The 27,092-nt window shown below is 39.5% G+C and overlaps 1 protein-coding gene and 2 pseudogenes across 22 annotated transcripts in view; 2 read left to right on the forward strand and 1 right to left on the reverse strand.

The window, feature by feature from the left end:
* Positions 1-27,092, forward strand: part of LOC119508506 (protocadherin gamma-C4) — a 179,762-nt gene that overhangs the window by 129,112 nt on the left and 23,558 nt on the right. The window contains exon 1 of one of the 22 annotated variants that reach the window (XM_037802114.1): positions 19,279-22,072. The exons of 20 other annotated variants lie outside the window; for them this stretch is intronic. In XM_037802114.1, the coding sequence (XP_037658042.1) occupies positions 19,643-22,072 (2,430 nt within the window). In that variant the 5' untranslated portion in view covers positions 19,279-19,642. Of the gene's footprint in view, positions 1-19,278; positions 22,073-26,927; positions 26,955-27,092 lie in introns of those variants that run through there. One more of the 22 variants, XM_037802135.1, reaches the window with a different exon arrangement.
* Positions 4,375-5,869, reverse strand: LOC119508385 (annotated as a pseudogene).
* Positions 12,322-13,580, forward strand: LOC119508508 (annotated as a pseudogene).

A 27,092-nucleotide genomic window follows, 5' to 3' on the forward strand; every position in this document is an offset into this window, starting at 1 on the left:
TCTTCTTGGTTTTTATCTTAAACTAAACTTACCAAATTTATTGGTCTTTTCAAAGAAACAGCTTTTGGTTTCATTAATTTTTCTCCACTGTTTGTCCATTTTCTATTCATTCATTAATTTCCATTCTCATCTTTATTATTTCCTTACTTCAACCTATTTGGGCTTGCTTTAGCCTTCTTTTTTTCTAGCTTCTTAAGGTTGTAGCTTAGATCATAGATTTTAGACCTTCATTTTTTTCTAATATAAGCATTTAAAGAAATAAATTTTGCTCTAAGCACTGAGTCATTTAAAAGTGTGTTGTTTGATTTCTAAATATCTTTTTATCATTGATTTCTAATCTAATTTTATTGTGATCCAAGAACAAACTTTGTATGATTTCTATACTTTTAAATTTGTTTAATAAATTTAATGGCACAGGATATGGCCTTAGTGAATGTTCCTCGTGCACATGGGAAAAAAAAAATGTTTATTCTGCTGATGGTGGTTGTTGTTATTGTATAATTGCCAACTAGATCAAGTTGACTGATAGTGTTGTTCAGGCCTTCTCTATACTTACTGCTTTTTTTTTTCCCTACTTGTTCTATCAAACACTGAGAGGAGAGTTGAAATCTCTAACTAGAAATGTGGATTTGTTTATTTCTCCTTTTAGTTCTATTAGTTTGTGTTTCATACTTCTTAACTTTTTATTTTGAAATAATTTCAAGCTATGGGACAGTTGCAAAAATAATACAAAAATAATGCATACAGAAAATTCTAACATACCCAACCCAGGTTCCCAGATCCACCTAATTTTATGTTTTGCCACTTTTGCCCTCCCTCCCTCCCTCCCTACCTTCCTTCCTTCTCTCTAGCTATCTGGCTATCTATCTACTTTCTAAACATTTGACAGTAGATTGTATGCATCACGTTCTTCAAACATTTAATACCTTTATGTACATTTCCTGAGAACAAAGATGGTCACTTATGTAACCATCTTAAGTACAGTTATCAAGTTCAAGCAAATTAACATTGATATTTAGGCTATTGTCAATAGTCCAGTTTTTTTTCATGTATCCTAGTAATGTCCTTTTGGGCCATGTCTCCTCTGTTATTAGTTCAGGTTCAAGATCATGGATTGAATTTCATTGTCATTGTCTCTTTAGTCACTCCTTTTTAAAAAATTGTAGAAACGTGTAAACAACATAAACTTTCCCATCTCAACCACTCTCAAATATACCATTCAGTGGTATAATTCACATTCACTATGTTGCACTACCCTTACCACCCTCCATAACCAGAACTTTCTATCACCCCAAAGAGAAACTCTGCACCCATTATGTATTAGCTCCCCATTGCCCCACCCCTGCCCCTGGTAACCTGTACTCTACTTTCTGTCTCTATGAATTTGCATATTCCAGTTATTTCATACAAGTGAGGTCATACAATATTTGTCCTTTTGTGTCTTGCTTATTTCACTCAACATGATGTCTTCAAGGTTCATCTACATCATTCCTTCTTATGGCTGAATAATATTCCATGGTATGTTTATACCACATTTTGTTTATCATTCATCCACTAATGGACATTTGGGTTGCTTCCATCATTTGTCTATTGGAAACAATGCTACTAGGAATGTTGGTACACAGATATCTGTCCAAGTCCCTGCTTTAATTCTTTTGTTTATATACTTAGAAGTGGCTTTCTGGGTAATATGGTAGTTCTATGTTTAACTTTTTGAGGAACCACCAAACTATTTTCCACTTCATATGTTTTTAAGCTGTATTATTAAGGGCATACTGTTTGTTTTTTATTTTTTAACTTTTTATTACAAAATAATTACAGACTCACAGGAAGTTGCAAAAATAGTATAAGGTACTGGGGAGGAATCTAGACTCGGCATCATGGGATGGAGAACATCTTCCTGACCAAAAGGGGGATGTGAAAGGAAATGAAATGAGTTTCAGTGGCTGAGAGATTCCAAAAGGAGCCAGGAGGTCACTCTGGTGGGCACTCTTATGCACAATATAGACAACCCTTTTTAGGTTCTAATGAATTGGAATAGCTAGCAGTAAATACCTGAAACTAGCAAACTACAACCCAGAACCCATGACTCTTGAAGATGATTGTATAAAAATGTAGCTTATGAGGGGTGACAATGTGATTGGGAAAGCCGTATGGACCATATTCCCCTTTGTCCAGTGTATGGATGGATGAGTAGAAAAATGGGGGCAAAAAAAAAAAAAGGCACTCAGTGTTCTTTTTTACTTTAATTGTCCTTTTTTGCTTTAATTTTTATTCTTATTATTTTTGTGTGTGTGGTAATGAAAATGTTCAAAAATTAATTTTGGTGATGAACACATAACTATATAATGGTACTGTGAACAATTGAATGTACGCTTTGTATGACTGCATGGTATGTGAATATATCTCAATAAAAATGAATTAAAAAATAGTATAAGCAGTTCCCCATACCCATTACCCAGCTCCTCCATGACAACATTTTATATCACTGTAGCACAAGATTAAAACCCACTGATACAGTGTACAGATATTCATAGTTCAACAGTTTTTACATGTCCTCATTTGAGTGTGTGTATTTAATTTCTATGGAATTTTATTACATGTGTAGATTTGTGTAACCACCATCATCATCAAATACAGAAGTATTCCAGCACTATAAAGAATGCCCTCGTGCTACCCATCCCCCCACCCCTAACCCCAGGCAACGACTGATCTACTCTCCATCTATATAATTTGGTCATTTTTAAATGTCAGATAAGTGGGATAATACAGTCTGTAAACTTTTGAGATTGGCTTTTTATCATAATTCCCTTGAAATCCATCAAAGTTGTTTCATGTATCAAGAGTTTGTTCCTTTTTATTGCTGATGTTCCACATATGGATGTACCAGTTACTTTACCCATTCACCTTTTGAAATATATTTGGGTTGTTTCCAGTTTGGAACTATTACAAATAAAGCTGCTCTGAACATTCATGTATAAGTTTTTGTGTGGACATAAGCTTTCCATCTCTCTGGCATAAATGACCAGGAGTTCAATTGCTATATCATATAAGTGTATGTTTAGTTAAATAATAACAAATTATTTTCCAGGAGGCTGTATCATTTTGCATTCCCACCAGTAATTATGAGAGATCCAGTTTCTCCATATTCTTTCCAGCATTTTGTATTATCACTATTTTTTTATTTTAGTCATTCTAATAGGTGTGTGATATCCCATTGTGATTTTAAATTGCATTTCTATAGTTGATAATGATGTCAAACATCTTTTTATATGCTTATTTGCCATTTATATATCATCTTCAGTGAAAAGTCTACTCAGATATTTTGCCCATTTTCTAATGAGATTATTCATTTTATTACTGTTGAGTTTTGAGAGTTCTGTATATATTCTAGGTATGAGATATGTGATTTCAAATATTTTCTTCCAATCTGTAGCTTGCCTTTTCATCCTCTTAATGGGGGCTTTCACAGAGCAAACATTTTTAATTTTGATAAAGTCCAGTTTATTGACTTTTTTTCTTTTATGGATCATGCTCTTGATGTCATATCTAGGAACTGTCCATTAAGACCTAAATCCTGTTTTGTAGATTTAAGGTTTATGTTTGAATCTATGATCCACTTTGAGTTAATTTTTTATAAGGTGTGAGGTTTAGGTTGAGGTTCCTACTTTGATCTGTGGATATCCAGTTGCTTCAGTATCATTTGTTGAAAAGAGTAACCTTCCTCCATTGAATTGCATTTTCACTTCTGTCAAAGTTAGTTGGCCAAATAGTGTAGGAGGAGGTTATGCAGGAGGAGGAAGATGTCACTTTATTCTTCAGGACCAGGAAGTATGCAGGATTGTTGGCAGCCATGATGAAACCATAAGAGGAGGCAGGCTTAGTGTGAAGCTCATACCATTGGATGTTAAATAAAGAGAAGGAAAAAAACAACGGGTTCTTGGTGATGTAATTATGCCTTCGGATCAAATCAATCTGGCACCTACATATATCTGGACTTCCAGTTATATGAGCCAATAAATCTTTATTGCTTAAAAGAATTAGTTGACTGTACTTGTATGGGCCTTTATCTGCATTTTCTATTCTGTTCCATTGAACTACATGTTTTATCTCTCTACCAATACCATACTGTCTTGAATACTATAGCTACAATGTTAATCTTAAAATGGGTAGAGTAATTCCTCCTACTTTATTCATCTTTTTTCAAAACTATATTAGCTATTCTAGGGGCTATGCCTTTACATATAAAATTTAGAATAAGCCTGTTTATATCTACAAAAAATCTTTATCATATTTTGATGGGAATTGTGTTAAATCTAGATCATTTCGGGGAGAATTGACATTTTTACCATCTTTTTTTTTTTTTTACCATATTTACACATACTCTTTGTTGTGTTTCAGTGCCAACTGATCTGATTCAAAGTAATGAGCGTCAGGATCATCATTTTCCTCTTCTGTAATGTGCTGGTTGGCACTCTCTTTGGCAGATGGCAGATGTCCAATATTGAGTCTTGCCTCTGAGGGTCGCTTACTTAATCCTTCACTTCCATAATTTTCAGAGTCAGAACAGATCCTTTTTTCATTCTGAGAAATTTCATCTGGGTTTGTATGAGACTCACTTACATTACCACTAACAGTTGCATTCATTTCATTGGGGCTAAGATTATTCTCCTCATATTGTCCATTTTCTCTGCAAGGAGAACGTTTTTAGTGGGACTACCTCTGGTAGGGGCCACCCTTCATGGAGTTCTCAGGGTATAAGGATGTTCTTGAGGTTCTGCTAAAGACATCATTTGAACTGAAACACAGCCTAGAACAGAAGATGGTTCTACTTCTCCAGACTGGCATACTCCAGTTTTCATTACATCAATCTTTTGAGGCACTGCTATATCCTGCCACATCTACTTCCTCCTCAGAATCCGTTAAAAGTGACTGAATTTCAGAAAAGGGCCCTGTAGCTGTCTAAGTAGTAAGCTGATTAACATGTTCTGCGGGTGGGCAAGCAGTTACTATTTTTTGGTCCTCCAATTTGACCTGCACTTCTGAATTTGTGCAAGGCATGTTATGGTCTATATAACTGTCTTCCTTCCTGTTATGAAAGAACATTGAAGTTTGGATAACCAAATCCCCATTTTCAGCTACTGATTTTTCCTGCAGCACATAGGAATCAGTGCTATTTTGTTTAGTGTTCCCTTCAGGCTGACAGTCATCACAGCTTATAACAGCTGAATCACTGTCACCAACACCTCTGACAGCCAAACAGCCTGAGATTTCTTCAAGTACTGCAGAATTAAGTGGCCCTTCCTCACTGACATTCACATTTTTAATTTCCCCTTTTCCACCATCATCCAATATAAGACATCAACAAGCTCGTTTAGTCTCTTGAAAATCTGCATCATTGTCCACTACTGTGCTCCTCTGTTCTACTGACTCCTTGTCTGATTTTATAGGTGAATCTTCTGAACTGTTTGGTGCTTCAGATCTTAGACAACGTTTAGTTCTTTTTAAAACTGGTGAAACAGGTTCTGTTTGCCTTCTCTCACAATTTTCTGTAGCCTGCCTTTCTATGTTATCCTTTTCCGGAAGGAAAAAAGTCCTCTTTTCCTAGGGCTTACCCACGATTCTCAAGTACTTTGCTGTTTTAAGTCAGCGGTTCTTCCATTACTATGTTCATTCTGAATTTGCACAGGCTCTGGTCTCTTTTTTGTTGATCTTGATCGTACTTGAGAATGAAAAGAGATTCCTTCAGGATGAGCAGTGCTATGATTCCTTAAAGTCATACCACAAAAAGATTCATCCAGGCCCTTTAATCCCACTGTTGATCTGTAACATGAGTAGATCTGGAAGCAGCCATACTATGGCAAGTCCCTACAATATGGTCATTGTGATTCACTCATTGGAAAACCTGTACAACCAAAGAACTATCATTGTGGAAATCTCTCTTTTCCTTATATCCCTAAGAGTTGGAACTATCATCTAGAATAGAGCTTAAGCATCAGGGTTTCAGACTCTCAGCTGCAGCCTTTCTTTTTACAAGTGTTTCCCCTAGTATTTGATTCCTAAATGTTTATGTTAACATTGAGCCTTCAGGTATTAATTATTTATGTGGTTGTACTAGCACAACTTGATATCTTCCCCATGGGGCTAGATGCCCCAAGCCAAAGAGGTGCAGCCCCCATGGCTGCTCTCTGACCCCACCAGGACACTTGCTAAGGTGGCACCGCCGCAGGAAGCTTGACAGTGGCCCGTTTTTACCATCTTGAGTCTTCCAATCCATGAATATTGTATGTCTCTCCATTTCTCTAGATCTTTGATTTCTTTTATCAGCATTTTGTAATTTCCAACATACAACTTCTGTACATATTTTCTTAGATCCATAGCCAAGTATTTCATTTTTAAGCAATGTAAAATTGTTTTGGGTTTTTAACTTCAATTTCCACAAATTCATTACTAGTATATAGATATACAATAATTTTTTTAAAAAAAATATTTATTTTTAATTGTTAGTAAAATGATGTACATAACAAAAATCATTTTAACCATCTTAAGAGGACAATTATTTGACCTTAAGAACATTGATTATGCTGTGCAACTTTCACCACTATTTCCAGACTATTTTCATCATCCTAAACCAAAACTCATGCTCATTTAGCAATAACTCCCTATTTCCTCCACCTGCCACCCCTGGCAACCACTATTCTGTTTTCTAGCTCTATGAATTTGCTTATTTTAGGTATTTCATATGAGAGAAAATAAACAATATTTGTCCTTTTGTGTCTGGCTTATTTCACTGAACATGATCTCTTCAAAGTTCATCCATGTTGTAGCATGTACCAATATTTCACTTCTTTTTATGGCTACATAATATTCCATTGTATGGATATACCAAATTTTGTTTATCCATTAATTTGTTGATGGACACTTGGGTTGCTACCACCTTTTAGCTAATGTGAATAATGCTGCAGTGAACACTAGTGTACAGATATCTGTCTGAATCTCTGCTTTCAGTTCTTTGGGGTAAATACCTAGGAGTGGAATTGCAAGGACATATGGTAGTTCTACTTTTAAATTTTCTGAGGAACTGCCAAACTGTTTTACACAGTGTCTGCAACACTTTACATTGCTATCAATAATGTGTAAGGGTTCCTATTTTTCTGCATCTTTACCAACACTTATTTCCCATTTTAAAAATAATAGCCATCCTACCAGGTGTCAGGTGGTATCTCGTTGTTTTAATTTGCATTTCTCTAATCTAATCTAATTCAATGGTTAATGATGTTGAGCATCTTTTCATATATTTATTGGCCATTTGAATAGCTTCTTTGGAGAAATGTTTATTCAAATCCTTGACCCATTTTTAAATTGGGTTGTTTGTCTTTTTGTTGTTGAGTTGTAGAAGTTCTGTATATATTCTGGATATTAACCCCTATCAGGTATATGGGTTCCAAATATCTTCTCCCATTCTGTAAATTGTCTTTTCACTTTCTTGATAATGTCCTTTGAAGCACAAAAGTTTTTAATTTTGATGGAGTCCGTTTAATCTATTTTTTGTTTTGCTGCTTGTGTTTTTGGTGTAAAATCTAAAATCCATTGCTATTAGAAGGCCCTGAAGATATTTCCCTATGTTTTCTTATAAGACTTTTATAGGATTAGCTCTTATATTTAGATTGTTGATCCATTTTGAATACATTTTTGTACATGGTGAGCAGTAGGAGTCCACGTTCATTCCTGACGTGTGGATTTCCAGATGTCCCAGCCCCATTTGTTGAAGAGAGTGTTCTTTCCCCATTGAATGGACTTGGAACCCTTGTTGAAGATCAACTGGCTATAGATGTGTGGACTTAACTCTGGACTCTCAATTCTATTCTGTTGGTCTATATGTCTGTCTGTATGCCAGTTTCACACCTTTTATTACTGTAGCTTTGTAGTAAGTTTTGAAATCAGGAAGTGTGATTTCTCCAACTTTGTTCCTTTTTAAAGATTGTTTTGGCTAATTGGGGCCCCTTGCAATTCTATATGAATTTGGGGATCAGCTTTTCCATTTCTGAAAGAAAAAAACCAATGGAATTTTGATAAGGATTGCATTGAATTTGTAGATTGCTTTAGGCAGTTTTGACTTCTTAACAGCATTAAGTCCTCCAGTGCAGGAACATGAGATTTCTTTCCATTTACTTAGGTCTTCTTTGATTTCTTTCAGCAATGTTTTGTTTTTGGTGTATAAGCCTTTCACCTCTTTGGTTAAATTTATTCTAGGTATTTTATTCTTTTAGATGCTATTGTAAATGGAATTATTTTCTTTATTTCCTTTATATATATTTTTTTCAGAATAAGTAGTAAAGTTTATTAAAGAAAGAGAGAACACACGTTAATGAGATAACATGGATGTGTTCAAGGGAGAAGCACACACTGAGTGGGAATGGGTTGGCTTGTTATAAAGGGAAGTTTTTCAGTGATCTTTTTAACTTGACCTTTGAACACTGGCGTCTTCTTTGTACTGGGAGGAGATAGTTATTGCAGTTGTCAGAACTTGTGACCTGCTCTTGCGTATCTAAAATTTGTCTTTGGGCAGATATTTAGCAACTTTTATGACCCCATGCTCTTTCTGTCATAAACTAAGAATTTGCTTTGGGTCCATGATTTTACAAACTTTTATCGTTTGGGGAGGTTTCAGAGCTTTAGGGAAAATTTTTGTCCCGTGAGCATTCTCAGGTCTGCATTAACTCTTTTGAAGCTGAATAGATGACAGCTTTGATGCCCTATTCTTTCCTGCCTCAACTTCCCCAAGAAATAATTGAACACCCTTCGTCTTAAAGGGGTGCTGAGGGGCAAAGATCCAACTCTGAACTTTCCTCCTGCTGTTTTAAGGATGGTAGACCCTGCCTGCCAGGGTGTAAAACTCTTTCCCTATTCTAGTAAGGGTGGGGGGTAGGCTGGTCCTGGTCTGGAACAGCTTGTTATTCACCGGAGAGCATGATCTTAGTGTGAAATGCTTGCAGTCTGTTGGAAACAAATTTGACAAGTAGGTTAAATATGCATGGGCCAGACGTAAGAATGAGAAGAAAAGGAATTAAAGGACTCAGAAAAGGAAGGATCCAAGCAGTTAGATTAGGTAGATGTGGAAAGGGATTCCAGTTGCTTCCCGTATTATATTTAATTTTTTGGGCTTGTTCACAAAGGTCCCATATGTTCTCTTGAATTTCACCTGAGTGGTTGACGTAAAAGCAGCATTCTTGTAAGAAAAGGCAAGATCCCCCTTGTGCTGCAGTGAATGCATCCAAGGCTCACCTGTTTTGGATCAACGCTGCTGCTAGGGGCTTTGTGTCTTGAGGAGGCCTGGAGTTTATGCGGTGGATTAATTTAAGAGGCCTTTTTTAAGGGGTGTTTGGACAGGATGTGAGGTACAAGGGCCTCACTAGAGAGAGAGTGAGAGAGAGGGAGAGAGATCATTGTACCTAGCTCTGTTTCTTTAGTAGGAGTTTTTAACTGTCCAGTAGCCGATAGCTGTAGGATTTTTTGGTTCAGGAGGGTCTGTAGGATCCTGACTGGGGAGCTAGACCCTGGACAGATGAATCCAACTGGAGATTCTGCAGACCTTGACTGCTCAGGATGTATTCTCAGTTGAAATCAGCAAAGATGGACTCCTGGAAGCTCTTGCAGCAATTTTCTCCTGGCTTGGCTCACCAGAATATGTAGCTGGTGTCCTGCTGGCAACAGTGTCAGGCAGAACCCCTTTCCAGGTTTGCGACTCTCGCTGCAGAAGGAATTCAGAGACAAGAGGGGCCAGTAGGAATAAGTAGTAAAGTTTATTAAGGAAAGAGAGAAAGAATACACGTAAAAGAGATAACGTGGACATGTTCAAGGGAGAAGAACGCCTTGATTTCCTTCTCAGATTGTTCATTACTAATGTTTAGGAACCCTACTGACTTCGGCATGTTGACCTTGTTTCCTGAAATTTTGCTGAATTTCTTTATTAGTTCTGGTTGCTTTAATGTGGATTTTTCAGGGTTTTCTATGTATAGGATCATGTTATCTGCAAATAAGGATAATTTGACCCCAAATTGGAGGGAGAAGTTGATAGTTCTACAAAAATATTTGGAGACTTCAGTACACCTCTTTCAATCATTGATAGAACATCTAAGCTGAATATCAATAAGGAAATAGAGGACTTGAACAACACTATTAACCAATTATAGCTAAAGGGCATAGACAGACACTCCACCCAACCTTTTTTCTTTATTTTTATGTAATCAAACCAATCATTCTTTTCTTGGATTGCATCTGAACTTTGAGTCATAGTTAAAAAGCCTTTCCCCATACCCAAGTTATAGAAAAATTCATCACTGTTTTCTTCTAGTACTTGTATGGTTTTATTTTTTACATTTAGATTCCTGATTTATTTGGAGTCTATTCTGTGTGTGGTGATGCATGGGTCTAAATTTATCTTTTTTTTTTTTTTTTTTCAAATGGCTATCTAGTTGTCCCAATACCATGAAATTAGTTTCCCACCGCTAAACAAATACTACACAATGGGTTGGCTTAACAACAGGAATTTCAGGCTCAGGGTTTTGGAGGCTTTCTGGCCTGCTACCTCGGTATCTTCTGGCTGGCCGGCTGGCAATCTTTGAGGTTCCTTGACTTTTCAATCACATGGCAAGGCACACGGCAGCGTCTTCTCCTTTCCCTTCCAGGTCCCTTTGACTTCTAGCTTCTGACTGCTCCCTGTGGCTTCTCCTTCCATGCCCAATTTTCTTTGCATATAAGAACTTCACCCATATTGGATTAAGGCCTACTGTATATCAGTGTGGGCACACTTTAATTATTAACATCTTCAAAGTTCCTGTTTACAAATTGGTTCACACCCACAGGATCAGGCTTTGGGACCTGAACATGCCTTTGTGGGGGATATGATTCAGTCCCCAATAATAATTTATTAAAATTTTCATCTTTGTCCCTGTGATTTGATTTAGCAACTCTATCATGTAAGTATTAAATTTCCATATTTCCAGAAGGTTTAAAAATTATTTTTTTATTAGAGTAGATGTAAGTTTACAGAAAAATCATGCAGAAAATACAGAATACTTTACCCCCTCATATGCACAGTTTTGTTAGGAGGTTTTAATGTTCAGAAAGTCACACTGCTTTCTTACTCACAGTTGACAGTATGTGTTGAAATTAATCACTCCACTTAGGAAAAATTGACAACTCAGTAACACAAAGCTACTTGTTTGGTGAAAAATGAAAATTTATGTAGCAAAATAATATCAATATGCTTGGGTGAAAGTGGACAAATTCTACCTCTTTAAGAATTTACATCTCTTGGAGGGTTTTTACATGGACAGATTTAATGTGTTCTTTTTCAGGTAGTTTCCTGACATATTTAAGCTTTGTAATATGATAAATAATGGGAAGGCATTAATGTAATAAAAACTAGAAGAGAATAGCACCCAAACAGGAGGAGTAAACATCTTTTAAAGACTTTTTAACTACTGAAATAACTGTTTATAATTTCAAAATATTTTGTTAAAATAATTTATTCTTGTTCTAAGGGTGGATAGAATAGAGGACTTATAGTACTTATTCTTGAGACTCACAGACCATCTTTTCAAGTCAAACTGCAAAATATGCAGCTAAACTTCAGTTAAAGGCTAAAACACTGAGCTTCTTCACCAAACCCATGAATCCTCTACCTTTTAAATTAGGAACATGTTTGATTGATATGTTGGTTATCTTTTTTAAATATCATTTTTCCTCAACTGATCTCTTAAGTTGATCTTAGAATGCTCTTCAAATATACAAATTATTTTGCATTGAGACATTGTTATATGATATTCAGTATTTTGAGGGGGCAATATATATTTTTTTCCTTGAATGCAGTATTTTAATCTCATCGTGAACAGGATTTTCTGGTGTTATTGCTCCTCTAGAAATAATATTAGCTAATATTTATTGAGTGCTTCCTCTGTGCCAGGGCCAGCTTCACAAGCCTGGGATCTGTGGAGTCACACAGGGCCCTGCTCTTAGAAGGTGTCGTGCTTGGTTTAATGCTCTGCTGTTGCCATCTTGAAATTCTTAATAAGTTTTGAACAAGGGGCCCCATATTTTCATTTGGTATTGGCCCCATAAATTATGTAGTCAGTACTGATGCTGAGCACTATGTTTAGCAAGGAGGATATATATTCTGATCTATGTTTTTGAAAGATCATTCAGGCTTCTGGGTGTGAAACAGATTTTAGGGAAACTAAGAGAAGAAGTTAGAAGACCAGGGAGGATGCTAGATAATATTCAAGTGGATTTAACCCAGGTGGTGGCAGTGAAGATGAAAAGAGGTTGATAGATTCAAGATACATTTTGGAGGTTGTTAATATTGGCAAAAATAGGATGGGGGCATGTAGAAAGATCTTAAGAATGACATCTGGCTCAAGCTAGACTTCCGTGCATCCAGAAGGCATGTTCCCGGCTCTCAGACCCAGAGCTGGATGCCAGTTGAGATCCTACTGTCAGTAATATGGAGGCTGCAGTGGCAGCAGAAGTTGAAAATGAGGATGGTGACGGCAACAGCAATGAGGACCTGTGCTTCATGAACAAAGGCCTGCCAGGTCCCTTGTTGAACAACTAGATCAAGAAAGACAGAAGAGATGGAAAGCTGAATGAACTGAAAAGAAACTTATTGATTATATTGATGAACTGCATAACCATGCAAAAGAAAAAAAAAGATACTCATAGCCTGGCTCTACTTACCACAGATAGGAAAGATTTTGAAACAAGTGAATTTTTTAATGATGCTGAGTTCCAGAATGCCTTGGCTAAAGCAATAGCCAAAGAAAAGCGAAAACATGAGCAAGATAAAAAAGAATACCAGGAAAAAAATTGATATATTAAACCAGCAGTATATGAATTTAGAAGATGAATTCCATGTTGCTTTAACTATTGAAGCCAGAAGATTTAAAGATGTTAAAGATAGTTTTGAAAATGTTGCAAATGAGTTAGCAAAGAGCAAACCTGCTCTGGTTTGGGCCCAACGAAAAGAAAAGGAGTGTTCCTCTTTAATTAAAGATCTGATATGTATGGTGAAGGAACAAAATATAAAACTTGCAGAAGTTTCCAAATTAAAACAGGAAACAGCAGCAAATTTACAAAATCAAATCAGTACCCTTGAAATTTTTATTGAAGTTGACAAGGAAAAGAGTGTTCAAACAGAACTTCTCAAGCATGAAAAAGTCCAGTTTATTTCCAAGCTAGCAGCCAAGGAATCACTAATGCATGGTTTAAGGACAGAAAGAAAAGTATGGAGACAATAGCTGGCATAACAGGGAAGTTCACTTTCTCAAAATTGTGGAAAATTATAGGCCAAAATTGGAAATTTATGTAGAGAGGATGAATCTCTGCAAAAAGCGAATGAACGTGATAGTGATGCATTAAGAATTAAGAACAAAATCACAGAAGACCACACTGAAGCTATTGGAAAATTAAAAGACTGTTTACAGGAAGGAGATGAACAGATTAAAACATTTCAAGAGTACTAGTAACTAAGTGCTCAGAACTGTACGAGGGCCTGTGGGAATATGATATTTGCTGGCCCTTAATGTACCGGTTCATATATATTATGTTCCCCAGAAAAAGCCATGTTCTTTGATGCAGTCTTGTAGGGGCAGACATATTAGTGTTGATTAAGTTGGAACGTTTGGATTAGGTTGTTTCCATGGAGATGTGCCCCATCCAACTGTGGGTGATAACTCTGATTGGATAGTTTCCATGGAGGTGTGGCCCCGCCCATTCAGGGTGGGCCTTGATTAGTTTACTAGAGCACTATATAAGCTCAGACAGAAGGAGCAAGCTTGCTACAGCCAAGAGGGACATTTTGAAGAATGCACAGGTGCTGAGAGTTGCTGCAGATGAGTGACAGTTTGAAGACGGCTGTTGAAAGTAGACTCTTGCTCCAGAGAAGCTAAGAGAGGACAGACATCCCAAGAGCAACTGAGAATGACATTTTGAGGAGGAGCTGTGGCCTAGAGAGGAACAGCCTGGGAGAAAGCCATTTTGAAACCAGAACTCCAGAGCAGACACCAGCCATGTGCCTTCCCAGCTAACAGAGGTTTTCCGGACGCCATTGGCCATCCTCCAGTGAAGGTATCCGATTGTTGATGCATTACCTTGGACACTTTATGGCCTTAAGACTGTAACTGTGTAACCAAATAAACCCCCTTTATAAAAGCCAAAAAAAAACCAAAACCAAAAACAAAAACCAAACATTACAAGAGCAGTTCACTGAGATACAAAAATGTACTCAAGAAAAACTTGAGAAAAAATCCTCACAATTGGATGACATAATGGAGAAATTGGAAAGGCACAATGAAAGAAAAGAACAATTAAATTAACTGTTGAAAGAAAAGGAAATAAAACTTGAGGAAATTAGAAAAGCTTACAGTAACCTTAACCATAAGTGGCATGATAAAGGAGGACTTCTACATCATCTTGAAATACAAGTAAAAAAGTGAAAGAAAAACTTGGAAACAAGGAAAGGAAACTTAAAAAGGAAAGAGACAAAAGTATTGAACTACAAAAGGATGCACTAGAAAAACTTCATAGTGTGGATGATGCCTTTAAAAAACAAGTTGATGCAATTGTTGAAGTTCATCAAGCTGAACTGCTACAACTGGAAAATGAAAAGCAGAAATATATTGATTCTGCAGATAAAAGGGTTTATCAAGTCAAAGAAGAAATTTGTGAGCTTCTGGAAGAAACATGCAAGAACAAAAAGTCAATGGAAAAAAATTAAACAACTCTTTTTTGCTCTAAATGAAATTCAGCAAGAATTATGATGATACTGAGAAAGAAATTCATTGAAATAGACCAGCAAACCTATTTTAAAAATGATTAAATATTCTAACTAGTATCATCTGTGACTTTGAAATGTCTCTTTCTACACATTTCATTCTGAATATATTTTTAAACATTTGATCAAGTATTTAATTGCATTATACAGGTTTTATGATAATAAATTGTTAATTATAATGTGTATTATGTTAATTATTATGTGACATCTGAATTTCTGAGTTGAGAAACTAGTTAAAAGGAAGTGTCATTTACTAGATGAGGAAGGGTGGAGAAAGAATAGATTTGAGGGTTAAGGCAAGAGCTGGGTTTGACATAATATTAAATGAAAGAAGCCATACACAGAAGACTACATATTTTATAATTCCATTTTCATGAATTTCTGGAAAAAGTAAAGCTATATAGATAATAGATCAGTGGTTACCTGAGGCTGTTAAGTAGGAGCAAGAATTCACTGCAAGTAGGTATGAGAGCTTTTTGAGACAGTGTGAGCATTCCAATACCGGATTTTGGTGTTGGTTGCACAACTGTATAAATTTACTAAAAATCACTGGATTGTATGGTATGTAAATTTTAACTCTTAAGAGTTTTAAAACAGATTGAATTCTGGGCTTGATATCTCTGTGGTTATGTCAAGGATTATTATTCCCACTTTACAGATACAGGAAATAAAATTTATAGAAGTTAAAAAAATACGTTTCATAGCTACAGAGATACTAAATGTGGTAGCCAATATTGGAACTCGAGTCCTTATACCAAGGCCTCATTCTTGACCACTATAATATATCCACTTTTCATTTTACGGTAATATTATGTTTGCTGCATCTTATAGGTCATAGGCTCTCTGAAATTATAAAATGGAGAGGAAAGAAGATGGAGACTAGAAAATTATATACTGGTTCTTCCATTTCCCCTACATATGGGTGACCCAGCTGGTTATGCCATCTTTGTTTTTCGTTCAGTGTGAGTGGTATTACCATACCTTACTTGACTCTTTGGCAAATTATATTTACTCTTTCAGAGCCTTAGGTTAAAAAGCCATATCATTAGGCACACTGGTAGCTTCAAAAAATGAATGTATCTTCCAGAAGTGCTTACCCTTAGGGGGAATGGATGCACACAAATAAACATAGATAATCCTTAGTGTATTTTATGATTACTGCTCTATAGCATGAAGATTTGCTATGTTAATACTTCTTAAGTGCCTGCTGTGCTAGGCACTGTGGATACAAATGGTCATCAGAATAGGCAGTCCATGCTCTCCTGGAGCATTCGGTTTTAGTGGGAGAGGCAGACATTATGCTTAAACAAAAGAAAATATAAAATTAAATTATGATAAATTCAATGAAGGAAAACATAAGGTTCTCTGAGATAACGTAACAAAGGATCTTGGTTTTACCTGGGGTTCAGTGGAATGGAAGACTTCCATTAGGAAGTAGCATTTAAACTGAGACCTGAAATATTTGTAGGAATTAGCAAAGCAAAGGTAGGGAGGGGAAAGAAGCTTTCCTGGGAAAAGAACAACTTGTGTGAAGGCCCTGAGACACAAAAAGCATGACTGATGATGGCACTGAAAGGCAGTATAATGGAGTATGGTGAGGGGGAGGAGAAGGCATGAGAACCTTACATGTTATGCAAAGGATTTGGTATTTTATTTCAAGGGCAGTAAGATGCTACTGAGGATTTTTGAGCTGGAGAATGGTATGATCCAATAGAGTTATAAGAAGATCACTCCGGCTACTGTGGGAAATTGATCTGTTCCAGTTTGCTAAAGCTGCCGAAATGCAAAATACCAGAAATGGATTGGCCTTTATAATGGGGGTTTATTAGTTCACAGATTTACAGTTCTAAGGCCGTGAAAATGTCCAAACCAAGGCATCAAGAGGTGCCTTTTTTCTTTTTCTCTGAGGAAGAGGCCAATGAGATCTAGAATACCTCTGTCAGCTGGGAAGGCATGTGGCTGGCATCTGCTGGTCCTTTGCTCCTGGGTTGCATTGCTTTCAGCTTCTGATTCCAGTGGCTTTCTCCTTAAGCATCTTAGCTTCTCCAGGGCAAACTCTGGGCTTCATCTCTTAGCTTAGCATCTCCAATTGTCTGGTTTCAACAGCTGTCCCCAAAATGTCTCTGGGCATTTTCTCTCTAAGCATCTCGGAGTTCTCACTTAGCTTCTCCAGGGCAGACTTTGGGCTTCATCCCTTAGCTTAGCATCTCCAAATGTCTTTCTGTCTGCATCTCTGAGCATCTCTGTCTGTGTTGGCTCTCTTAAGGACCCCGGTAAACTAATTAAGACCCACCTTGAATGGGCAGGGTCACATCTCCATGGAAATAACCTAATCAAAAGGTCCCACCCATAATAAGTTTGCACCTACAAGATTTGATTAAAAGAACGGTATGTATGGACTGTATGGTATGTAAATATGGGGTATATAACAGATTCAAACCAGCACAGGATCCAAGAGGGTTTTGTTGGTTTATGAAGAGGTCATAAGAAACCTATGGGCTCTATTATCAATGCAAGAATTACTCAAATTTTAAAAAGCTTGTTTTCAAAAACCAGACTGTGAACTGAGTGATGGTGAGTGGGAAAAAGTGATTGATAAATCAGTATGTCTCTGAATAACCCACTAGACCAGTGCTTCTCAACTTTTAATTTGCATTCAAATCATGCAGTATTTTTGTTACAATGCAAATTCTGATTTAGTAGTTCTGGAGTATGACATTTCTGCATTTGTAACAAGCTCCCAGGCGATGCTTATGCTACTTGTCCCCAGCTCACACTGTCAATAGTTAATTACTGAGCTATAGCCTATATTCTAAATTCTGGATATACTCTATGGAATATATTTTCCAATGACTGTCAGCTTTCTTGCTGGTCTGGCCAGTTGTCACTCAGTATTTAAAACTGGGTGTTTTAAGAAATAAAATTAATGCTGTGAGGATGTGGAAAGACACATCACATGAGGCTTTTCGTCTCTTCAGTATCTTATGTACACATATTTACTATCTACCTATCTAACCTGTCTGTCTACTTTCCTGCCTGTGTTCAAGATTCAAGTACAGTTCAGAAAGGACTGTGTGCAATAAAAGATATATCCAAGACAATGTCTGTGATTAACTGTGCAAATATTAGAAATCTCTCTCACAAACTAGAAGAAATATATGACAGTACAACCAGAAGTTGATAATAGAGAGGCATATAGGGAAAAAATATATACCTATATTTAGCTAACTACATACTACAGTTAGTAATATTTTAACATTCTTTCATCAACAGTAACAAATGTACCATACCAAAACTATGAATCAGTAATAGAGGGGGGTGTGGTTAGGGGTATGGGAGGATCAGAGTTTCCTTTCTTTTGTCTTTATTTCTTTTCTGGAGTAGTGAAAATGTTCTAAAAATTGAAAAAAAATTAATTGTGTTGATGGATGCACAGCTGTATGGTGGTGTCGTGAGCAATTGATTGTACACTTTGGATCTTTAGATAGTTGTATGGTAGGTGAACAATCTCAATAAAAATATATATATAATTAAAAAAAGATATGTCCAAGACATGTACAGAAATAGTATGAGGTGCTAAACTTTACATTTAATATCTAATAGGGTGATTTGCATCATTAACTGAGGCTTTCTTTGTGCCAGGTACTTTACCTGTTTATTCATTTAATAGGGTAGGAACCTGGGAACCCTTAAAGGGTAGTTTATTTTCCAAGGACATAGAACTCAGCATTAGCTTAGTTCATAGCTGACTCTCTTATTCGTTATGTTAATCATTGCTATTTCGTTTGGTGGCTACAATCCTAAATGCAGAAAAATTAAGACTGCTTTCTCTGTGGGAAAAGGTTTTGCATTTCTCTAAAAACTTTATGGCACATTGCTACCGTTATTTCAATTATTTTATTAGGGTTCTAAGTGGTAAATAGGCTTGACTCTTTTTTTTTTTTTTTTCATTTTTTGCTTAATCGTTATTAACAATGCAACTTTTCCATGTGGCATACCAGTCCAGGATCCTGGCAAAAGCATTCAAGTAAAAGGAAATGTTTGAAATTATGCTCTTTGGGAAAGACAGGGTAGTAAATTTCATGTTGCTCCCTGGTTCTTTAAAAAAAAAAAAGAGAGCTAAAATCCGAATTATATTTTTAAATTTCGTAAGAAGGAGCAAAACCAAATAGGGTAATAGCTTCTGTTGACTTGCACTACTTAGGAAAAGACAGGGAATTCTAGAGTCTCATTTGGTAAGAGAGAAAATGAAATGATTATAGTAGGGTCTGGCCAGTTCCAACAAACCAAAGTTAGTGTGTCATTTTCGGTTTGGTTTGATCCCCTTTCTTGTGAGTAAAGAGATTAAAGTGTTTAATAAACCTTGACTGGGTTTGGAGACTTGCAGAACGGCCAGATTCATTGCCCTGCAGTTGGCTTTCCCGGTTAAGGTAGGTTTCCGATGTAGGGATACTGCCAGCGCGCATCGGCGGGAAACTCTGGAAGGAAGCCAAAGCAAAGTGAAGTTCTTGGTGCTAGCGCGAGTCCCGCTCAGGGAGCGGGGCGCTAGCGCATTCTTCGTGCAGTTATTGGCTGGGACTCTGTGTGCCGCTGTCGGCCAATGAAGACGCCGGAGATCTGGCCCCTGCCGGTCCCCTTTCGGCGCCCCGGGATGAGGCAGAGACTGAACAGCCGGCAAGCGAATCAAAAACATCCAGGAAGCCATGTCCGACTCAGCGCCCAGCGCCCGAGCGCTAACCCGCTGAAAGTTTCTCAGCGAAATAGCCGGGACGACCTGGACCCCGCTAAGAAGAACTGCTTTTGAGTGAGATGGTCCCAGAGGCCTGGAGGAGCGGACTGGTAAGCACCGGGAGAGTGGTGGGAGTTTTGCTTCTGCTTGGTGCCTTACACAAGGCTTCCGCTGTCATTCGCTATGAGATCCTGGAGGAAAGAGAGAAAGGTTTCGCAGTGGGCAACGTGGTCGCGGACCTTGGCTTGGATCTCCGCAGCCTGTCAGCCCGCAGACTCCGGGTAACATACAGAGGTAGCCGAAGATTCTTTGAGGTGAACCGGGAGACCGGAGAGATGTTCGTGAACGACCGCCTGGATCGAGAGGAGCTGTGTGGGACACTGCCCGCCTGCACTGTAACTCTGGAGTTGCTAGTGGAGAGCCCGCTGGAGGTGTTCAGCGCGGAAGTGGTGATCCAAGATATCAACGACAACAATCCCTCTTTCCCTACCCGGGAAATGAAATTGGAGATTAGCGAGGCCGTGGTCCCGGGGACGCGCTTTCCGCTCGAGAGCGCGCACGATCCGGATGTGGGAAGCAACTCTTTACAGACCTACGAGCTGAGCCGAAACGAATACTTTGCGCTTCGCGTGCAGACGCGGGAAGACAGCACCAAGTACGCTGAGCTGGTGCTGGAGCGCGCTCTGGACCGGGAGCGGGAGCCAAGTCTGCAGTTGGTGCTAACGGCTTTGGACGGAGGCACCCCGGCTCGCTCCTCCAGCCTTCCTATTCGTATCACTGTGCTGGACGCGAATGACAATGCGCCTGCCTTCAACCAGTCCCTGTACCGGGCTCGCGTCCTGGAGGATGCGCCCCCCGGCACTCGCGTGGTGCAAGTCCGTGCAACTGATCTGGATGAAGGCCCCAATGGGGAAATTATTTACTCCTTCGGCAGTCACAACCGCGCCGGCGTGCGGGAACTATTCGCCTTAGACCTTGTAACTGGGGTACTGACAATCAAGGGCCGCCTGGACTTCGAAGACACGAAACTCCACGAGATTTACATTCAGGCCAAAGACAAGGGCGCCAATCCTGAAGGAGCACATTGCAAAGTTTTGGTAGAGGTTGTGGACGTGAATGACAATGCCCCGGAGATCACAGTCACCTCAGTGTACAGCCCAGTCCCCGAGGATGCCCCCTTAGAGACTGTCATCGCTTTGCTCAGTGTGACCGATCTGGATGCTGGCGAGAACGGGCTGGTGACTTGTGAGATTCCACCAGGTCTTCCCTTCAGCCTGACTTCTTCCCTCAAGAATTACTTCACTTTGAAAACCAGCGCAGCCCTGGATCGGGAGACGGTGCCAGAATACAACCTCAGCATCACGGCTCGGGACGCGGGAGCCCCTTCGCTCTCCGCCCTCACGACACTGCGGGTCCAAGTGTCTGACATCAACGACAACCCTCCACAATCTTCTCAATCTTCCTACGACGTTTATGTTGAGGAAAATAACCTCCCCGGGGTTCCAATACTAAATCTAAGTATCTGGGATCCCGACGCCCCACAGAATGCTCGCCTTTCCTTCTTTCTCCTGGAGCAAGGAGCTGAAACCGGGCTAGTGGGTCGCTATTTCACTATTAATCGTGACAGTGGCTTTGTATCACCCTTAGTGCCCCTGGACTACGAGGATAGGCGGGAGTTCGAATTAACAGTGCGTATCAGTGATGGAGGAACCCCGATCCTGGCCACCAACATCAGCGTGAACATATTTGTCACTGACCGCAATGACAACGCCCCCCAGGTCCTATACCCCCGGCCGGGCAGGAGCTCAGTGGAGAGGCTGCCTCGAGGCACCGCTGCCGGCCATTTGATCACTCGGGTGGTAGGCTGGGATGCAGATGCAGGGCACAACGCCTGGCTTTCCTACAGCCTTTTGGGGGCCCCCAACCAGAGTCTCTTTGCTGTGGGGCTTCACACGGGGCAAGTCAGCACTGCCCGCCAAGTCCAGGACACAGATCTGTCCAGGCAGACTCTCACAGTCTTGATCAAAGACAATGGGGAGCCATCGCTGTCTACCACCGCGACCTTGACTGTGTCAGTATCGGAGGAATCTCCCGAAGCCCGGGCTGAGTTCCCCTCCGGCTCTGACCCCCGGGAGCAGAAAAAAAATCTCACCTTTTATCTACTTCTCTCCCTAATCCTGGTGTCCGTGGGGTTTGCAGTTACGGTGCTGGGAGTGATCATATTCAAAGTTTACAAGTGGAAGCAGTCCAGGGACCTATACAGAGGCCCTGTGAGCTCCCTGTACCGAACACCAGGGCCCTCCTTTCACGCGGACGCCGTGCGGGGAGGCCTGATGCCACCACACCTTTACCATCAGATGTACCTCACCACAGACTCGCGCCGCAGCGACCCGCTGCTGAAGAAACCCAGTGCCGCCAGCCCGCTGGCCAGCCGCCAGAACACGCTACGGAGCTGCGATCCGGTGTTCTATAGGCAGGTGTTGGGCGCAGAGAGCGCCCCTCCTGGACAGGTAAGGTTTAGCAAGTCGTCCCTGAACTCTATTAATGCTTCTTGATTCCTGTACCATGTTCAGGAAGGTATGGAGTATTTTGTTAATGATGAAGATGTTTTCCTGATGATGTATGCACACACACTTTCACCTGGTGCTCCGTTAGATGGAACTGTGTGCCTTTGTGAGAGGGATGGCCTGGCTAGAGTGTGGTTTGTGGTCTCATTTCAAGGTAAAGTTTATTGAGTCATTTCTGGACCCAACTCACTTGCCATCGCAACTAACCAGTCTTGCTAAGGGGCCCTAAAGCTGAAACCCAAGAACTCAGCACTCAGAGGTTAGCCTGGTGTCATTTGCATTGGGAAAAAACAAAACAAAACAAAACTACTGGATGCCTTTAACCAGTGACAGCTGCTAAGAATATAAAAACTACCTCATTCATCCATCTTTCAAATGATTGCTACATCTTCATTAAAGAATAATGGTTTGCTTGTAATTTTTCTTTGCCTACACAGATCCTGTATTTCATTCTCAGATTATTTTCTATGAAAGAAATAAAGTTCTAGGCATCCTTTAAATTTTATTTCAAGCATGCTACTGGAAATGATGTGCACATTGCTTACAAAATATTCTTATGTTATAACAGTAAAGCATGTGCATTGTAGAAATTTTTGAAAATACAGAAAAGTGTAAAGAAAAAATTAAAATTACCTATAATCCTCAAACCCAAAGATAACCACCATTAGTTATAAAAGTGATAATTTATATTTAAAACAAACCCAGACAATCCAAAAGAACATAAATACAACTTGAAAGTCTGCTTGTACTTCAGAATCTTGCTCCATCCTTCCACCATTATTTCCCTAGGTATATACCTAATGTGAAAGACAGGTGAATTCATATCCCTAGAAAGGTAAAGCTTTCATTCATTTGGGATGGTGTGCAAGTGACTGCAAGACCTTTACCTTGGAGAGAAACGGTCATACACTTCTGATCGTGGGAGAACCACTGTTATTTTGTTGCTGATAGGAAATGTTGTTGCTGTCAACCCTTGGATTCTGCAGTTAGACAAACCAGGTTCCATCACTTATCAACTATGAGTCCTCAGCCAAGTTACTTTATTTCCTTTCTAGCTGTTTCCCATATGCAAATATGGAATGTGTTCAATAAATTAGCTGTTACTATTTTTTATTAGATCTTCACCCACTCCAAATCTTAAACACACCTTGAAAATCAGCAAAACTGGGGACAGCCAAAACTGACAAAGTATGAAATCCAAAGAGAAGCAAGTGCTGCTCTTCTCAGCAGCTGGTAAACAACTGGCATTTTCCCCAGAATGATGCTAGCAAACTTGATTGCACAGTGGAATCACTTAGGGATCTGTAAAAGAAAAAAAAAATTTGAAGTCTAGGCCACATCCCAGACCAATCAAATTAGTGCATAATCTCTGGGGGTGGCATAAGGCCAGTAATTTTTTAAGGTCTGCAGATGATTCCAATATGCAGACAAGTTTGAAAACCACTGCCCTAGAACCTGCTGCTAGCTTATCAATGAGCATATTTAAAAAGCCAAGTGTTGTTTTGGTGTTCACAGAACAAGAAGCTACCTTTATTTGGCCAGGCAGTTTAAAGAATACTGTAATGTCATTTCCCAAACTTAAAGCATTACATAGAATAGCTCTAAAAGAGCATTGAAGATGTAGACATAAGATGGTATTTCAGTCATCCAAAGAGAAAAGTCTCCCTAAACCACCAATGCCTGGACAATTGTTCTTTGAAAGTAGAGAGCTAGGTAATGGGTTATTGCTTTTTTTTGGGGGGTGGTGGTGACAAAATATTCTATAATTAGATTGTGCTAATGGTTGCACAACTCTGTGAATATCCTAAAAGCCATTAAATTGTATACTTTAAATGGGTCAATTATATGGTATGTGAATTATATGTCAATGAAGGTGTTTCAAAAAATCTAGGTTTGGAAAATCACATAACTGACATAAGAAGATGAAGACTAGGATATGTAGGATTAAGGCTTTATGATACTCTAATTCTAGTCAAACAACCCGTGGGCCTGTTTGTTTTGGTGTGAGTGTGCTAATATAAGTGTTAGGTTCTGTAAGAAGTTTAGTTCTTGGCTGTTAAAAACATCAGTAGAGGGCCAGTTTATGGTGTGGGGATGACAAACTGGTTGAAAAATCATTTAAGATGTCATAGAAAGAGGTTTTATTTATTGCCAAACAGACCGAGGGTGGGTGTGGGGAACCCTAGTACTGCACGTACTAGTTGTTTGGCTTTAGACAAGTCAGGTCCCACTATGAACGCCAGTTGCCTTGTCTATAACATAAAGATGACGCTTACTTTGCAAAGTTGTTGAGAGTGAAGATTAATGCATATGAAGTGCCTTGTACATAACACGCATTCAATAAATGTTTGCTGAACTGATAAATAATAATATCAATAGTTCACTATTTATTGAGCATCCTTGTGAGCCAAACTCTTTGCTAAGCACTTGTAAAAGATGAAAAGAGACAGTCCTGCCATCATAGCACACAGACTGCCATGGGAGAGAGATGGGCAGAAAAACAATGGTAATAGAGGTCTGTATATGCAAGAAGCAGTGGAAACAAAGAGGAAGAAACACCTAAGTCAACGTGGGGAAATCAGGGAAGACAGCAAAGGTGATGATGTTTGAGTTAAGAACTAAAGGTTTAGCAGAAGTTTGTCAAACAGTAAAGGGGGAAAGGAGGTGAGGGGGCACTGCAGGAAATTCCATGCAGAGGGAGCATGGTCTTTCATTATTTCTGAATCTTAAATTGTGTATCTTTACAAATGAGGTGAAGCAAGTAGGCAGGAATTAGATCCTGAATAGCCTTTAGGCCATGCTAAGGAGTTTTTATTTTATTTCATGTACATGATAGTCATTGAAGAATTTGGAATGGGCATACACATAATGCCAACAGTTTTTTTTTTTTTTTTAAGAGAGATTACTCTGGCAATTATAAAGTGAAATAGATTGGGGATACCAGGACTGGAGGCAAAGAGACCAGTTAGAAGGCTATTGCAATATTTCAGGGAAAGATTAATAAACACTTGAATCAGCACAGTGCAGCATGGATGGAGAATGACTACAGTAAAATCATCAAGAATTGTTGTTTGACATGATATAGGGAGTGAGGGAGAGGAATGAGTCAAGGATGCCCCCAGGATTCTGACTAAGGCAGGTGGGTGGATGATGGTGCCATTCACTGAGATTGTGAATCCTGGCATAAAAATCTGGTCAATCAGGTTGATCTACATCCCCATCATTTTATGAGGGTTAGGTTTTTTTTTTGTTTTTTTTTTTTTTTTTTTTAGTTTTGTGTGTGTGTTTTAATAAAAGAATACAGAAAGTTGTATTCTTCCATTTGAGACCAGGATGTTGGTTGCTGGCCTGCCTATAGCCAAGAAGATATTCCTGAGGATCAAGTGTTTGGAAAAAACATAGGGAGGATAAGAACTCCAGGTTTTGCTGCCAGTTTTGGCAGCCAGAGGTAACCTAGGTGAGGGTTTAAATGAGTTCAGAAATCTTATGTCCAGATCAGGCTGGAATTTCTCTTTTTCTATGCTCTGGTGTGTTTGCCACTCAGATTACAGCTTGCAGGTACTTACACTGTGAAATGAGCTATGTTTCTGTGCTTGTACAAGGTTGTAGCCAGGCTCCCAGGAAGGTCTGAATAGGGGTGGGGGTAGGGTGAGCTCAAGACTCCAGCTCCAAGGAACTCCCTGGGGCTAACTGAAAAGCTCACTCTTTTGAAATGAGCTCCATTGGTAATTAACTACATATCAAGTGTACGGTAGTGTCAAATAAAGAGGATTTGTAGGCACAATGCTGTTGGTAGCTGATCCCAATCATTCAAGGTAGCTGTTAAATCTGTGAACGTTAGCATTCTGCTAGGTAATGAGATCCAGTGCTTAGCGCCTCCTAGACACACTGATTCTTTACTAATTTGGAACGTCTCCCTCTCCTGGCTTCCTCCACCCACTTCATATCTTTCCATACTGTCCTTGAAATCAATGAATGGTAATTTAGTGTATCACTAGGAAGTGCCTGAATAAGAGATTTGGTTTCTGCTGCGCCTTCTGTTAAGATAAAAATGTGTGCTGCATAAATTTAATTGGTTACATTAATGTGTAAACCTTTTCTGCAAAGATGGATACGTTTCTGAATAAGCTGCAGAGGGGCAGAGTTTTGAATATACGGCAGGGCTTCTAATTAGCTGTTTCTCTAATACAGTCATACCGAGGCTGAAGCTACTCACTTAGAATACTGGTTGATGACAACACTGGCTGGAACAAAGTGACCAGTCTCAAATGGCTACTCACTCTCTGGGCTGCAGGTTGCTAGGGTTCTGACTGTCGCTGTTTCCCTCCGCCCCTCCCCCCAAAAGGGGCGGGGTAAATTGGTCTGTTAGGGAAAAAAAACACATGCATATATGTTGCCTGCCTCTCCACAGAAGTAATAACCCACGGAAAGAAATGCTGTTGAGCAGGAGGAAGGCGAAAAGACAGGGTTTTTTCTTCCTTCTTTCTTTTCTTTCTTTTTTTTTTCTCCTCCTTTATCTTTTTCTTTTTTTTCCCAATGCTGCGACGCATTAACCCTGCTGCTATTGGGACATTCTCTGCTCAGCCTATTGGCTGAGCCCAGGAGCCGCTGTCTGCCAATCGGATGGTGAAAGGCAGACAAATCTACCCCGCCACCAGCAAAAAACCGCGCGTAACCCTTGCGGCGCCGGCGGAGCCGCGCCAGAGGTGGCGCGGGGAAAGGGAGATCGGTGTCTCCAGCTGCTGTGGCCGTTTGGGGCGGGTCGACTTCTTCGGCTTCTCAGCATCAGGTAGACAGCTAGCGGGTGGCAGCAATGCTCTGCAAGGTGAGAAGCTGGGTGGCAATCTGGCGGGGGGCTACCCTTTTGTTCTTCTTTTGCCACCTGGGTTACGTTTGTGGGCAGATCCGCTACCCGGTCCCAGAGGAGTCACAGGAAGGGACTTTTGTAGGGAATGTCGCCCAA

This window comes from Choloepus didactylus, chromosome 13 (assembly GCF_015220235.1).
Source record: "Choloepus didactylus isolate mChoDid1 chromosome 13, mChoDid1.pri, whole genome shotgun sequence".
Classification (NCBI taxonomy): domain Eukaryota; kingdom Metazoa; phylum Chordata; class Mammalia; order Pilosa; family Megalonychidae; genus Choloepus; species Choloepus didactylus.